This window comes from Solenopsis invicta, chromosome 8, assembly GCF_016802725.1.
Source record: "Solenopsis invicta isolate M01_SB chromosome 8, UNIL_Sinv_3.0, whole genome shotgun sequence".
Lineage (NCBI taxonomy): Eukaryota > Metazoa > Arthropoda > Insecta > Hymenoptera > Formicidae > Solenopsis > Solenopsis invicta.
The window spans coordinates 11,842,525-11,856,320 of NC_052671.1; the positions used below are offsets into that span (position 1 = coordinate 11,842,525).

General features: G+C 25.9%; 1 protein-coding gene across 2 annotated transcripts; it reads right to left on the bottom strand.

Moving 5' to 3' along the window:
* Window positions 1-266: 266 nt before the first annotated feature.
* LOC105198417 (putative glycerol kinase 5) lies at window positions 267-11,362 on the bottom strand. 2 transcript variants are annotated; one of them, XM_011165119.3, is made up of 13 exons: window positions 10,912-11,362; window positions 7,597-7,690; window positions 6,971-7,018; window positions 5,855-5,954; window positions 5,372-5,531; window positions 5,089-5,203; window positions 2,863-3,056; window positions 2,570-2,696; window positions 2,370-2,474; window positions 1,977-2,071; window positions 1,420-1,583; window positions 898-1,031; window positions 404-558 (listed from the first exon to the last, which is right to left on the bottom strand). In XM_011165119.3, exons 3-13 carry the CDS (start codon window positions 6,993-6,995, stop codon window positions 416-418), a joined length of 1,362 nt encoding a protein of 453 aa, XP_011163421.2. In that variant the 5' UTR covers window positions 6,996-7,018; window positions 7,597-7,690; window positions 10,912-11,362; the 3' UTR covers window positions 404-415. The 2 variants fall into 2 exon arrangements, with proteins under 2 accessions (XP_011163420.2, XP_011163421.2); XM_011165118.3 differs by lacking the exon at window positions 6,971-7,018 and having other exon boundaries at window positions 267-558; window positions 10,912-11,007.
* Window positions 11,363-13,796: the final 2,434 nt, after the last annotated feature.

Consider the following 13,796-nt stretch of genomic DNA (forward strand, 5'->3'; position numbering starts at 1 on the left):
TTACGCAATTTTACTTTGAACATTGTAAGAATTATAATAGGCTTTTATTACGCAGATAACTACAAAATGTTTCGTCGTAGGTGATATAATCTAAAACCGGATCATTAAGACTTCTATTTCAATTGACATTGAAATGTTACGCAATTATACGATACGAATGATATGATGAAAATAATATTATTAATGAAATGTTCACATGTTACAGTTAGAATAACTGCTTGTTGGCGTTTTTTATGTAATTGTTTTAATCTTCAATACTAAATACATATAACGTAGGACCGTTTAATATTGCAAAGTTGATGAGCAGATACAAATGTATATGTATGTACAGATATAAAATAAAAATATATTTGTTAATATACATATAATTAATATAAAAAAATAATGTTTATTTTACAATTGTTTACAATCGTTGTCAGTACCAATTTTTAAAGCGCTCTACTGCGCGTTTCCATTGTTTAAGCGCATATTGATAAGATAATCGCGATTCTTTGTTCGATTCAAATATCCTGTCCGTTTGACGAAGTTCGAACAGTTCTTCTCTGTTCTTCCATATTCCTGAAATTACAAGAGGCATTGAAGATTAATATTATTATAAGTGAATTTATGTGTTTGGTTTTGTAACTCTTAATGTTCGATTGTAATGGAATAGAAAGTAATAAATAATCTTCACAGTAATTAATATTAACAACTTCTTTAGTTATTTATATATCTTAATATCAAACTAAAGGAAACATAAAGCAAAAAGGACCACACATTTTTTATGAACAAATTCTGGGGCATATCATATAAGAAAAAATAATTACAAATTTTTAATAAAATTATCTAAAATAAAATTTAGACTATAAATTATATAAATACAAATAAAATATAATAATAATGAGCAAGATTTTGTACCACATTGTAAACCAGCCAGGAAAGCTACTCCTAAAATAGACATTTCGACAAATGCCGGACGTTCCACTTCCAACCCCGTTATATCAGCTAGTGATTGCATAACAAAATCATTTTTGGAAACTCCACCGTCAACCCTAAAGAACAATGACATATTAAAATAAATTGTTACGTATGTGTATGTACATACACTGAAGGAAAAGTTATTAAATTTAAAAAAATATTTATTTGAATAGTACTAATGAAATATTTACTAAATAAAAATATATATTTATTTAGTACAAGACCTACTAATTTAAGTATTATTTTTTTTTATTGAGTAAACATTTATGCATTGTAAGTAAATATTTTAATACTATTCAAATAAATATTTATTAAAATTTTAGAAATTGTTTTTCTATACTATAAAATATATATAATATAAAATATTTTTTTTTTTATAATATCATCATAACTATTAACTATACAAATCATAAAAATATAAATTTTTAAGTATATATCATATTATTACGAAATAGTTTTTACTTTATTCTTTGATATGTGAAATTAGTTTCCTTTTGTAAGCATTCGTGTAGTAATTGTATTCTGAAAACAAGACTCTCCAATAAAGATCGAATAATGTGCTCTTTTCTTGTGGTAGGTTTCAATCCGAAAAAACCAGTTGCAGCTTTATAATCGTTTATAGGTGCCTGAAATAAATAAAGTATAGTATAGTTGGATATTTTTGCTCGGTTAAACTGTCATTTTTATTGTGTATCTATATACTTCAATATTCTTTTTTCTTTTGAATATTATATAAAAGTAAATGTAAAAAATGTTTCATAAATGTTAGTTTAAGTATAAATTATAATATTTTTCATGCTTTATACATATTTATTAAAAAGTGTAATTTATTTTTTAATATAGTTTATTAATATACAGGTTTTTTATTTTTATTGATAAAAACAATTTAAAAAATAATTTTTTTAATTTGATTAATAAATATAAATTTTCTTATGTAAAAAAGAAATGTTATAATATTTGTAAATATATTGATTGATATACATACATCGAAAAATATAATTTACTATAATAAAACATACTTGCAGCCCGCTAAATGCTGGAACAAAATAAACTCCATCGGTGTCATTGACCGAGTTTGCCATATCAGATGTCTCCGAAATATTATCTATAATTCCTGCAATAATTATAAATAAAAATCAACATATAATATTAATGTATATAGAATAACTATAAAATAAAGAAATCAAATATTATTTTTACTTCAAAAACTTACATGTACATTATTCTATAAACAAAATAAAAATTTATATAAATTGTATGTAATACAATATATGTATATTAGATTGCATTATATGTGAAGATAGTATTGATATCTTATGAAATAATTTAATCTGATTTTTAAATAAATTAAAAACTTAATTTTAATAATATAATCATATAATAACTTTATAATAACAAAAAAATTAATATACCTATTGATTTAGCCCATTCGATTAATATACCGGTATCACTTGAAGATCCTTCTGCAACATATATTAATTCTTTTCCGATTCGCCATCCGACAACTGGATAAATTCCTACAAATAATTTTTTTAATTTTTTAAATTTTAACCCTGTTGTATTTTGTAAATTTAGTGAATATATTGTTCTCAATATAAATTTGTAAAATTACCAGCAACGGATGCGTGTGGTTCCTGTCCTGTGTTAACATTTACAAAAGTGCCTGTCCCCATAGTAACCTTGAGATCACCGGGCTTAAAACATCCTGAGCCAAATAAAGATGCTGCTTGGTCGGCCATCTAATTTAATCGAGATATTAATAGGATTAATGGAACTCATTAACTCCGAAGTCGCTTTGTATATAAAAAATTTAACAATTAATTAATCGTTTTATTATTGCTGTTTAAATTTGACAAAGTTTTATTTAAAAACGTTAAAAAGATTGACTTATATCGAATTACTTACTGAACAACAAATGGGTATTTCAGTTCCGAACAGATTTTCGGGGATAACTCCGAAATTGCCTGCTGTATCAATTACTTCAGGAAAAATACTTCGTGGCAGTTTTAAAATACCTAACGCCCAATCGGCCCATTTCATCGTAAATGGATCATAAATACCAGTAGCTGAGGCACTTGAAACATCCATTATATGCTTTCCTGCAATAGATTTCCGATTATTAATCGGTTGAGTAAATGATTATCATATTACATGGTTGGAAAAGTTTTACTTTTAAAAATTAACTTGTTGTTATTACTTGTTTCCGAGTCAAAAAAGTAACTATAGTTATTGTTATTAGTTATTAAATAAGTATTAATTTAAAGTAACTCGGTACCATTATTGTTAAGTTATTAAAAAAAAATTACTTTATAACTTTTTTATTATATTTTGAATTCTGAAATTATATGAAATTAAAGAAAATTAATAATTATTAACTATACTAATTAAAAGTGTCAAAACTAAGCCTAACTTTATGAATTTTTGTGTTAAAACGGAAAGATATAAAGAAGTTGAATTTGTTTTTATTATAAAGATTGTTTTTTTTTCTCTTTGTCATTTAAATTTTAGAGAAGTTGTTTAAAAAGTAATTATAATTTTAGATCACGCATATGCGATTTACTTATATACGTAAAAATGTTTTGTGTATAAATAGGCAGTACAATATTTATAAAAAAGTTACAAAAAATTTAGTCTTATTTGTATATTTAATAAATAATTATCAAAATATTATACAAATATTTTTGTGATCTTTGATCATAAATTTTATAATCAAATATTAGTAAAATTATTTATAAAATATAATATATATAAAACATTATTATATATATATTTTTTTTTATTTTTATTTTTCAACAAACACAACGTTACAGTTATATAAATGTTAATTATAATTTTTTACTCAACAATATAACAAACTTGTTATATAACAATTACGTTGTTGAGTAAAAAATTACAATTAACATTTATATAACTAATTTGATGTTTGCTGAGTTACCGTAAATGTTGCATAAAATATTTATATAATATGTAGAATCTTTTATAAATATAGTTTAAATTAATTTTTACTTTTTTGCATTTTTAATCTTTGATTAAAAATTGTAACATAATTTTAAATTTTAAGAATTGCTTTAAAATGTAAATAATGTATAGATAGTTATAATCGGTTCAAGATTTAAAATATAATTTTAAATCTTGAACCAATAAATGTTTTTAAACATAACAAGAAACTGTGAATATTAATCAAAAACTGAAGATGGCGAACATACACACGCAAATTAGGTCACAAATAGGTTCAAATGTAGAAAGTATTACTAAAAGTAATTGTTAAATTGTTGTCACCATTACCAAAAATGTAACTAAATTACAGTTATAAAACAAGCATTACAAGTAACGTGTTATTTTCTAATCTTACGTTATAATGTAGTGAATAAAAATTATTATTAGAGGAAGGAAGAGAGTGCTGGAGTATTTTGTTTTTTAAAATCAAGAGGCGCGGTCGCGCCAAAGTGCAAGCAAAGCGAACCGAATCTCTTTTACGCAAGTCAGCGAGTTCTAATAAATATTAATGCGACACAATTCTTCAGGTAACACCAGTTTTTTAACCACAGAGTTTTACCAGTCGTTCTATAAGCAAAGGTTCATCGAGTAAATACAACGAACGTTATGTACAATTTACTAAAGAAGAAAAAATGATGCATTTGTGAGATAGTAGGGAAATCGTGAATTAATAAGTAATGTTATAAGGGCACTTTTAATTTATAAAAAAATCATAAGTTAATTGTCTTTCATAGATTTTACACTAATAAATACCATAAAACAAGATTTTATCAACATTCTATAATACATATTTTATTTGAAAAAAAAATTTTTTTTAATAATTTCAGTAATCATCAGTAACCATCCTACATCGTCTTAACAGCTATAACAAAGTAATGTTAACGGTTGTTCTTAGAATTTAACGCAAATTATACGAGATATTATAGTATTATATGTATTTTTCACTATCCCACATGTATTTCATGACTCCCGTCTTTCCTCTATTATTATTACTATTATTTTTTAGTGTAAAAAATGTAACTGTTAAATATAACGTTTATAAAACTTTATGAGAAAAATATTATTTAATATTGTGTTATAATAAAAATCTGGAGTACTATGTTAAATCTAAAAGTAATATTAATACTATTTTACCTGTTAATTTATATAAAAGCCAACAGTCCACACCTCCAAATGCCACCTCTTCATTATGTGCAGCTTCTCGAAGACCCGGTATATTCTGGAGAACCCACACTAATTTTAAAGTAACCTGCGTAGTAAATTAAGCAAAATAAATTAAGATTCTAGATTATTAATAATTATTATAAATCTAAGAGTTTTGTTACAAATTATAATAATAATTTAAGTTTAATTAAATTGGGCGATCTAACATAATGAAGTCATAGGACGAGAAAATCGATCAATAATGCATTTCAACCTGCATGTTCATAAATTTCAGCACGCTGCCAGCTAGAAATCGTTTCTTTCTTGTAAATGTGTACAAGAAACTCGCGCCAAATCTTATACTTTTCATCGTTATTGAATGATTCCATTCGTCAACTAAAGTGGCTGCTCGTTGATCCTTCCATGTTATAAATCTGGAAAAATAACGGTAATTTTCAAAACAATTATTTTTAATTATTTTATACCATACCATACATTTCTCATAAAAATTTGATTTTTGGCATAGCCCCCATAAGAACAGTACGTGGATTCTGCGTTCTATCCACGTAAAACACGTGGATAAAACGTAGAATCCACGTACTGTTCTCATGTGGCAGCTTTCAGCATCAAAAAATCTATAAGAATCATCTCATCTGATTCAAAATAGTTTTTGACTATAAACTATAGCGTAATCGTAATCATTATATTTTATTTAAATCAAAATTTCGACATCCTTTGTCGCGTTTGGCATCTTTACCTGTGATAGTATTTTCCAGTTTTTAAATTCCAAGTAACAAAACTAGCTCGTTGTGACGAAATTCCAATGCAGGCAATATTCTTTGGGTCTATCCCACTATCTGTAATCATAAATAAAGTGAATCTAATTACCGTTATAAATTAAAGATATAAGTTATAAGATAAAACCAAACCAAATATAAAAAGGATCAATCGATCACGGACGACAGAATTCAAAGCTATAGATACTTCTAATTTTTTTATATCTATTTTTAAATTTTTCAATTTGAACAAAGATAACAAACCAAAGATGACATAATTAAATAGTTGAAATATGAGTTACCCGTAGACAGATACTCGCATAAATTTTGATTTATGGAAAAGAAAAAGGCAATCCGTCACTCATTACTTCAGATTAATATGCACAAAAAAAAGCTTTTGTTCACCGAAAAAATTATATTTTTGAAATAAGAGGACAATATACTTCACAAACTCTCTTAAAATATATTCTTAATAAATGAAAATACATTTTTCTTTTTCAGAACGTCTTTTCAAATTAAGAAAATTCATGTTTAGTGTTTGCAACAATTAGTTGTAACTTAATATAAGTAGTGCAATGTAACGTTTGGCACTCAACAAAGCCTTTGTCATAATACTTAAATGATAAATAAGATGTTAATAAAAAATGTTCAAAGAGTTTAATTTAATCAGAAACCATAGTTATGCTTTAAAGATCATTGCAGTAATTATAATTTTTATTAATTTATTTTAATATTTAATCTTCATGATCAGCAAAACAGGAAAATAGTACATGTTCTAATAAAGTTCAATATTTTAAAACCATATTTTTTTCATATTTATAAAAAATTAATTCTAGAGTAAATTTTATAAAATCTTATCTTACTTATAAATTCTTATAAAAATTAAAAATGTTCTTACTAGCCTATCCTTTTGAAATTAAGAAAATCCTCTTTTGGTTTATTTTAGAAGAGCCAAATTACTGTAAAAATAAGAGAAAATTTTTCAAATTAAGAATACAATTTTTTCGGTGTTTGATCAAAAGAGTAATTTCAATAAAATCCAAAAATATTGAAATAAAGAAATCATATATGAATAACAAACACTTGTCATTTCTTACTTTCGATGCATCCGATTGGCGTCATCTCGGTTTAAGGTGGACACATCTCTAGAACAGATCGAAATACAGAAATGAGGTTTGCCACACTTTCGACAGGTAACTAAAGATTCAATTCAAGCCGACGTTGATCACAATTGATGCTATTGCGTAAAAATTTATCAACAATTTTGTTTTTAATTAACTATCGAATTCTTAATTAAGTTTATAAAGTAAAGGAAAATAATAAGCACATCAGCACTATGTTGTCTTTTCTACTTTATAAGTTGTTTTTGTTTATACATATACAATTAGTAAGAAATTAGGATCGCTCAAATAATTCGTGGCTCAAATTGAAACTTCATGCGTCTACTGAAAATGCGTGAAACCAAATTTTTCTGCGTTCATCCATTCCAGATTACAGATTATGGAGTTCCAGGAGATTCGCGTGCCTCAAAAACAATTGATACTTTCAAGATTTTTATGTACCTTTTTTCGTTTATTATATCAACTCTAAGTTAGGAGGAGAAAATATCACAAGACAGATATATGCACATAAAACTGCGCATAGACCTTGCTTATTACTATTGAAAAATGATTAAGAGTTTATCAGACTGATGATGCGAAGGATGATGCTATTAATAACTTACGGTCCAATGTATCCTTCATTACTTTTACTATGATCTGCCATAGATGATCGGGATCTATCTCCACAAATCCAGGCTCTGGATAGATAAGATTTACCTAAATTAGAAAAAGTAAAGTTTTATTTTTATTTTGTTTTATATTTTTTCTTTACTTTTTACATATTTTATTTAATCATTATTTTATCTTGTTGGTAATTACTTTAAAGTTGCAAAGTAACATTTTATTTTTATTCATATTTTCCGGGGAAAAATATTAACAGTTTTACATTGTGAATGTATTAGTCTTGTATAATAAAAATGGTATTATACATGGTATATGCCAATGCTAGGTTGAAAAACAATCATTTTTAACAAATTATTTATTGTTATGCATTAGTCATTAAAAAAGACTAACTCCTTAATTAACTCATTATGTCACAAAGAAAAATAATGTAAAAGTATCGCGTTATTTTGATTCGTTATATGACAAATAAAGTTACAAGTTAGTATTTTTTAATGAGTAATGCATAATGATAACGAATTGACTGTCAAAAATGACTATTTTAAGTGACCCTGGTCTTGCCATTATGGAAAACTGTAACGTTATTATCAAATTATAAAAAAGTATTATAAAAAAATAACGAGTAACGACGTTACTTATACTGTAACTCATTACTCCCCATCCCTGCATATTTTGTTTACATAAACCTATTAAATTTAAATAATAAAGTCGTTTCAAAGTTTTTATCGTGCATTTTTTGAAGTTTTTCGAAAATAAATTCTGCATTAAACAACCGTTCAACGAAAGCCGAAAATGATTTCAACGTGTTATACTTTATATAAGCACAAATGAGTACTTAAGGAAAATCTTTTTCCTTAATTTTCACAAATATGTCAGTCGACAGTAGTTGGAATAATATGGTCAATTATACCTGCATTTCTGTTTTAATTTTGGTTCTTGTTATTAAATATAAAAAATTAATTAGTTTTACATAAGATCTATTCCTTGAGTGTCTGGAATAAACTGCATAATTTTACGATAATCACGCTACACGTAATGTGGCTCGTTTTGTATGCGAGTAAATTTCCACGAGTTTGAGAACCAAGCCTTATACATAATAATATGAAGTTACTATTAAACAGATGCGTGGCATTCCGTGACGTGTTTATTTATTTATGGCATAGTTAAACTCAAGAAAGTTAAATTAAAACTTAAGAGTCAAAATGTAATTAAATTAAGTTAAAATTATTTAACTTTTAAACTTAACTTTTATCTTTTTAACTAAATACTACCCAACCCTAAATATTATATCAATTTGTTGTTTGATTTCATACATAATAAAGTTAATTAAGTTATTTTAATTTAATGAGCACTGATTCTACTTTTCTTTTTATATAAATATCAAATAATTATAACAGCCATAATTTTTTCTCTACTAATCAAAATATATATAATTAAAGATAAAAATGACTAAAAGGAAATGAAAACTTTAAATAAAAAACTCAATAAAAAAACAGTTCTTACTTTGGATTAAAAAAAATTTTTTACTTGGATATATATATTTTTCCACATTTAACGCTGTATTATTGTTAAAGAATTCAGTTTTTGCACTTGTTCAAAAGATTTTTATGTAAAAATAAGTGTAAACAATCAAAACGTTGTACAATGATTAAACAATATATACCTATCAACAAAATCATTGTCAATAATAAGCAGAAAGTAAATTCAAAATTCATGTTATTTGAACAAATATACATCTCTTTTGTGTTCATTTAATTATTATACACAAAAATATTAAATAATATCTAAATAATATATCAAATTTTAACAATATGAAGAAAAATAAAGATATCAAGAAAAATAAATATCAAGAAAAATAGATTTTATCTCTTCTTTTAGTATTTTAGCAAAAATGCAGTTTTGTATGGTAAAAGAATTAATTTTTACACAGTTTTTTATTCTGAATGCACAAATATCGGTTTTTTTTTCATGTCTGTATATAACATGCTACTGAATTATTAATTATACAGAAGTAATATGTGTTGTACATATTAATATATACAATATTATAATGTATGTGCAATTTATTTTTTCGTAAATACACATTGCTGCTATTTTTCTTTTTTTTCATGTTTAATAATAAAAACATTTAATTTTCTAATGTATTATATTACTATTTGAATAGATATGATTAAAAATTTTGAAGATTCTGAAAATTAAAGATTCTGAAGATTCTTATGTGTGAAATAGTAAATATTCTATTCTCAATAACAATGACCTTCGTATCATTCATGCTGAAATCGATGTTTAGCATTTATAAGCAAGTACAGTCGTGACGTGATCTACTATAGCTCTGTTATATCTGTCTTTATTAATCCGTGGAACTAAAGAGTATGCTGCAGTAATCACGTGACCTTGAAAGTATTCTATCTTTCCTTTTGTTTTTTTCTGTACTTGCTTTGTTGGATAATATTTTCTACGTTTTTTGAGAAAAACTGTTTACTCCAAAAAATATATATATCTTTGTTTCCGATAATACACATGTTTTTATGTATTTATATTTGCATTAATATTAAATTATCTTTAAATTATCATAAAACATGATTATTCAGAGATAAATATAGCAAGACCTTACCGCTTAAAATTACAGAGACAATTTTCTTTCTCTACTTCTGACAGGAAATGAATTCTGTTATTATTTACTTTGATGTCATTGAATAAATTTTTTGCAAATTCATCGCAAAGGCATCGTTATTATTCTGTGGTTATAGAAAAACGAATGCGTATGTAATTTTTTGTAAAACTTGTTATTCAAATCTTGATGACTTATAAGCACAATAAAAACTGAGATTAAAGGTAAGGAGATAAAAATAAGCTACGTTTGCTTATTTCTTTTTATTTCGCGATCTATTGAAAAAGATATTAAATATTTTATCAATTTCTTATTAATTCCAATTTATTAATCTTATTTCGTTGCGTCACTAAAACAATAAAATATAATTTTTTACTTGTTTCCGTCGATATATAAAACATTATATTTTTTAATAAAGTTTATTACTTCACAGAGAAAACGTGAATAACAATACAACAAACGTGATATCAAATTTTTTATTTAGTGATGTATTTTTTAGATCTTTCTCCTTATCTTTCTAATCTCCGGTAGGATTTAAAATTTTCTTACGTCACTATCAAATTCAATTTTAATTGAATCATGTAAAATATTTAAATTTTAACGCGTTCAAATATAAAATTTTCAATTTACGTTTATAATTTGTCAACCAAGTTTTTGTAGGGAATTTATAGGAATTTATAGGGTTTTTATAAAAATCGAAACAAACCTTCTCTATCGAAGAAGCTACCGTGACCGCCTTTTCATTCAGGATGTGAAAACGCACCGTAGTGGTACCAACATCGAGTGCAGCAACGTATCTCATGATTGCGTTTTACTCTTCCCCAACAATTTCGAAAATACCACGTTGATTTATCAACGTGTTCACGCATTCACACTCAACTCGATCGTGATCTTGAACTGTTGGATTGCGGCGCCTAGTACCGACTGGTATCGATTAATATTCGCTGTGCCGCTTTTGCCTCGAGTGTTACAGAAAGAGAACGCTGTACACGCGATGTGAAAAAAACTAACGGCTCGACCAGTAATTTCATCGAATTAAAATACGTTCGTTTATCGTGACTCGGCTGTGTTTTCACGCGCGGCCTGGTAGGAAGTTTTATCGGCACTACACGGCGAGTCATATAATGATGCGATGAACTCCCGGCTAGCACTCGCCGGCAGCACGAAGCAAGTGGGGCACATTATCGGAGCGACCATACCACGTCGAGTTGCTTCTTTCTCATTATGGCTGAAACACGCTGCTAAAATGTTTTTAAATTCATATATTCGCTATAATGTTTTCCGTCACGCCGATCATCTAATCAATAATCTGACTATCAGCGGTCATAGCTATTGTGGCCATAATGTTCGTCACGATCACGAACAACGTATCACTACTAAATAATATAATTAAATAACATAAAAGTATTTCTGCTAAAAATTTGATTTTATAAAATTCTTGTTACAATAAAGCATGATGATAATTTCATATTGGATCACCAATCTGGAATTTGAAAAGCATCATCATCTAGAATTCACTAAATATTTTATAAATGTTTCAATTCTTATTTTTAGTTTTTTGTAGTTTTACCGAAATAATAAAATCTTACTCTAGAATCAATTTCCAGTCCAAGAATAACTCTCATTATTTTTAAAGATGTTTATAAACAAATAATAAAAACTAGTTTTAAATTTGACGAAAACTCTGAAAAGAAGCATAATATGAGAACCTGTGACAGCTATTGCGTTTTTATTCTCAAACATCATCTATGCAGTAGCCAGTTTAATTCGTTAGGTTTATTATTTAATCTTTAATTGTTGCATGTCCGTCATTCGCACGAAAGACATAAGATGACACATTATGACACTCCCATGCTATCTATAATTAAAGCGACAAGTTTAGAATACTTGCACAAAGTTTAAGAAATTTTGAAAATTTTGTTCATGATTCTGTAATAATACAGAATGTAATACCTTATTTAATTTACACATGATATATGAACAAACAACACGCTTTTAAATAATATAATAAAATGTTACCTATACTAGGAGTATTTTTTTATCATGCACTGCATATTTATTAGGATCAGTATACGTTAAAATAATGGAAATAATAATACTTTAGTAATAACATTTTCTATTTATAATAGATGATAAAATAGATAATTATTATCAGGCACCAACGGTCAAGTGCATGAAAACATCAACTGACTACGTAACTTACGCCATTGCATAAGCAAAATGCTCCAAGCTTATCTGGAATTCTTATCAACGAGTTTTCGAGTAAAATATTTCGAGTAAAAGAACTAAACCTATATTCAAAAATTTAAGGAAACTTTTCTTATATAATATCTATAAAAACTTTGGATTATGATTAGCGTAAATTAAATCGTTGCGTAATCAATTCCGAGATCTCAAAATAGATACATTACGCAAAAAAATGTTTATTCACTTTCACTGCAATGTTGTCCGTTAAAGATGACTGTTCTCAATACATGTAATATTACTAAAATTAAGCAAATTTATATCTATTGAAACATACACACGCGTAATTTTTAATGTGGATGAGACAGATCAACAGAGAGAGAAAGAAAATGGAAAGGGAAGAGAGGAAAAGAGGGAGAAAAAGAGAAAGTGAGAAAAAGCGAACAAGCAAGATAGTGAGAAACACAAATATACATACGTACACAAATATACATACATACGTACACACATGGAGCATTCTTGCATATGCCAGCCGTTCGCTTTTTCACTCGCGCTCACATTCACATGCAAATCGACAGTGCGTTTAAATGATAAACTTGATTATGATTTCCAATAAGATACTGCGTTGTTGATTTAATCAAAATCAAGACGAAACTCGGGATAAGGTCAGAGATATCTATTAACGTGAATATATTTATAAAAAGTTATATAAAAGTGTAATTTTTTGTAACGAGAAAAATGTAATTAATGGACATTACACAAACGTAGTACGTATTGTAAAATACATAATAAATATATACAAATGATATAAAAGTAAAAGAAACGTATACATATATTTTTCAGAACAAGTATAACAAAATTTGTACTAAAAATGTTAAAAACATTTTCATGATTTTTAAAAATTGATATCTCATAAAAAACATTGAAAAAGATAAGAGGTGTACACAATGTACATAGAAAATATCTAAAGTACAATTTAATATTGAAGAGACAAAATCTAAAAACAGAATACTTTTGATAATATTACATATGTTTAATTATTTTAATAGAATTTCATTTTATTTTTTTTATGTCTATTATGGCCATTCAAATTTTAACTTATATAAAATGCATTTTAAATTAAAATAAAGCTTAAAAACTTGTCGTATCCAATATCATTATAATATATTTCTACAAACGTATTGTCAGTGATAGTTAATAGTGATTTATCCCGTTATAATAAAAAAAATTTAAACTTTAGAGTATATACTAATTATTATATTGTCATTAAAGGAAAAATTTGAATATAAATGTAAAAATAATGTTATTTAATTCGAATAATTATGTATTTATTCAGCACATACATATATACTATACGTTGAATGTCTGCTATATCATTATTATGTATTAATTTTTTTAATTTTTATA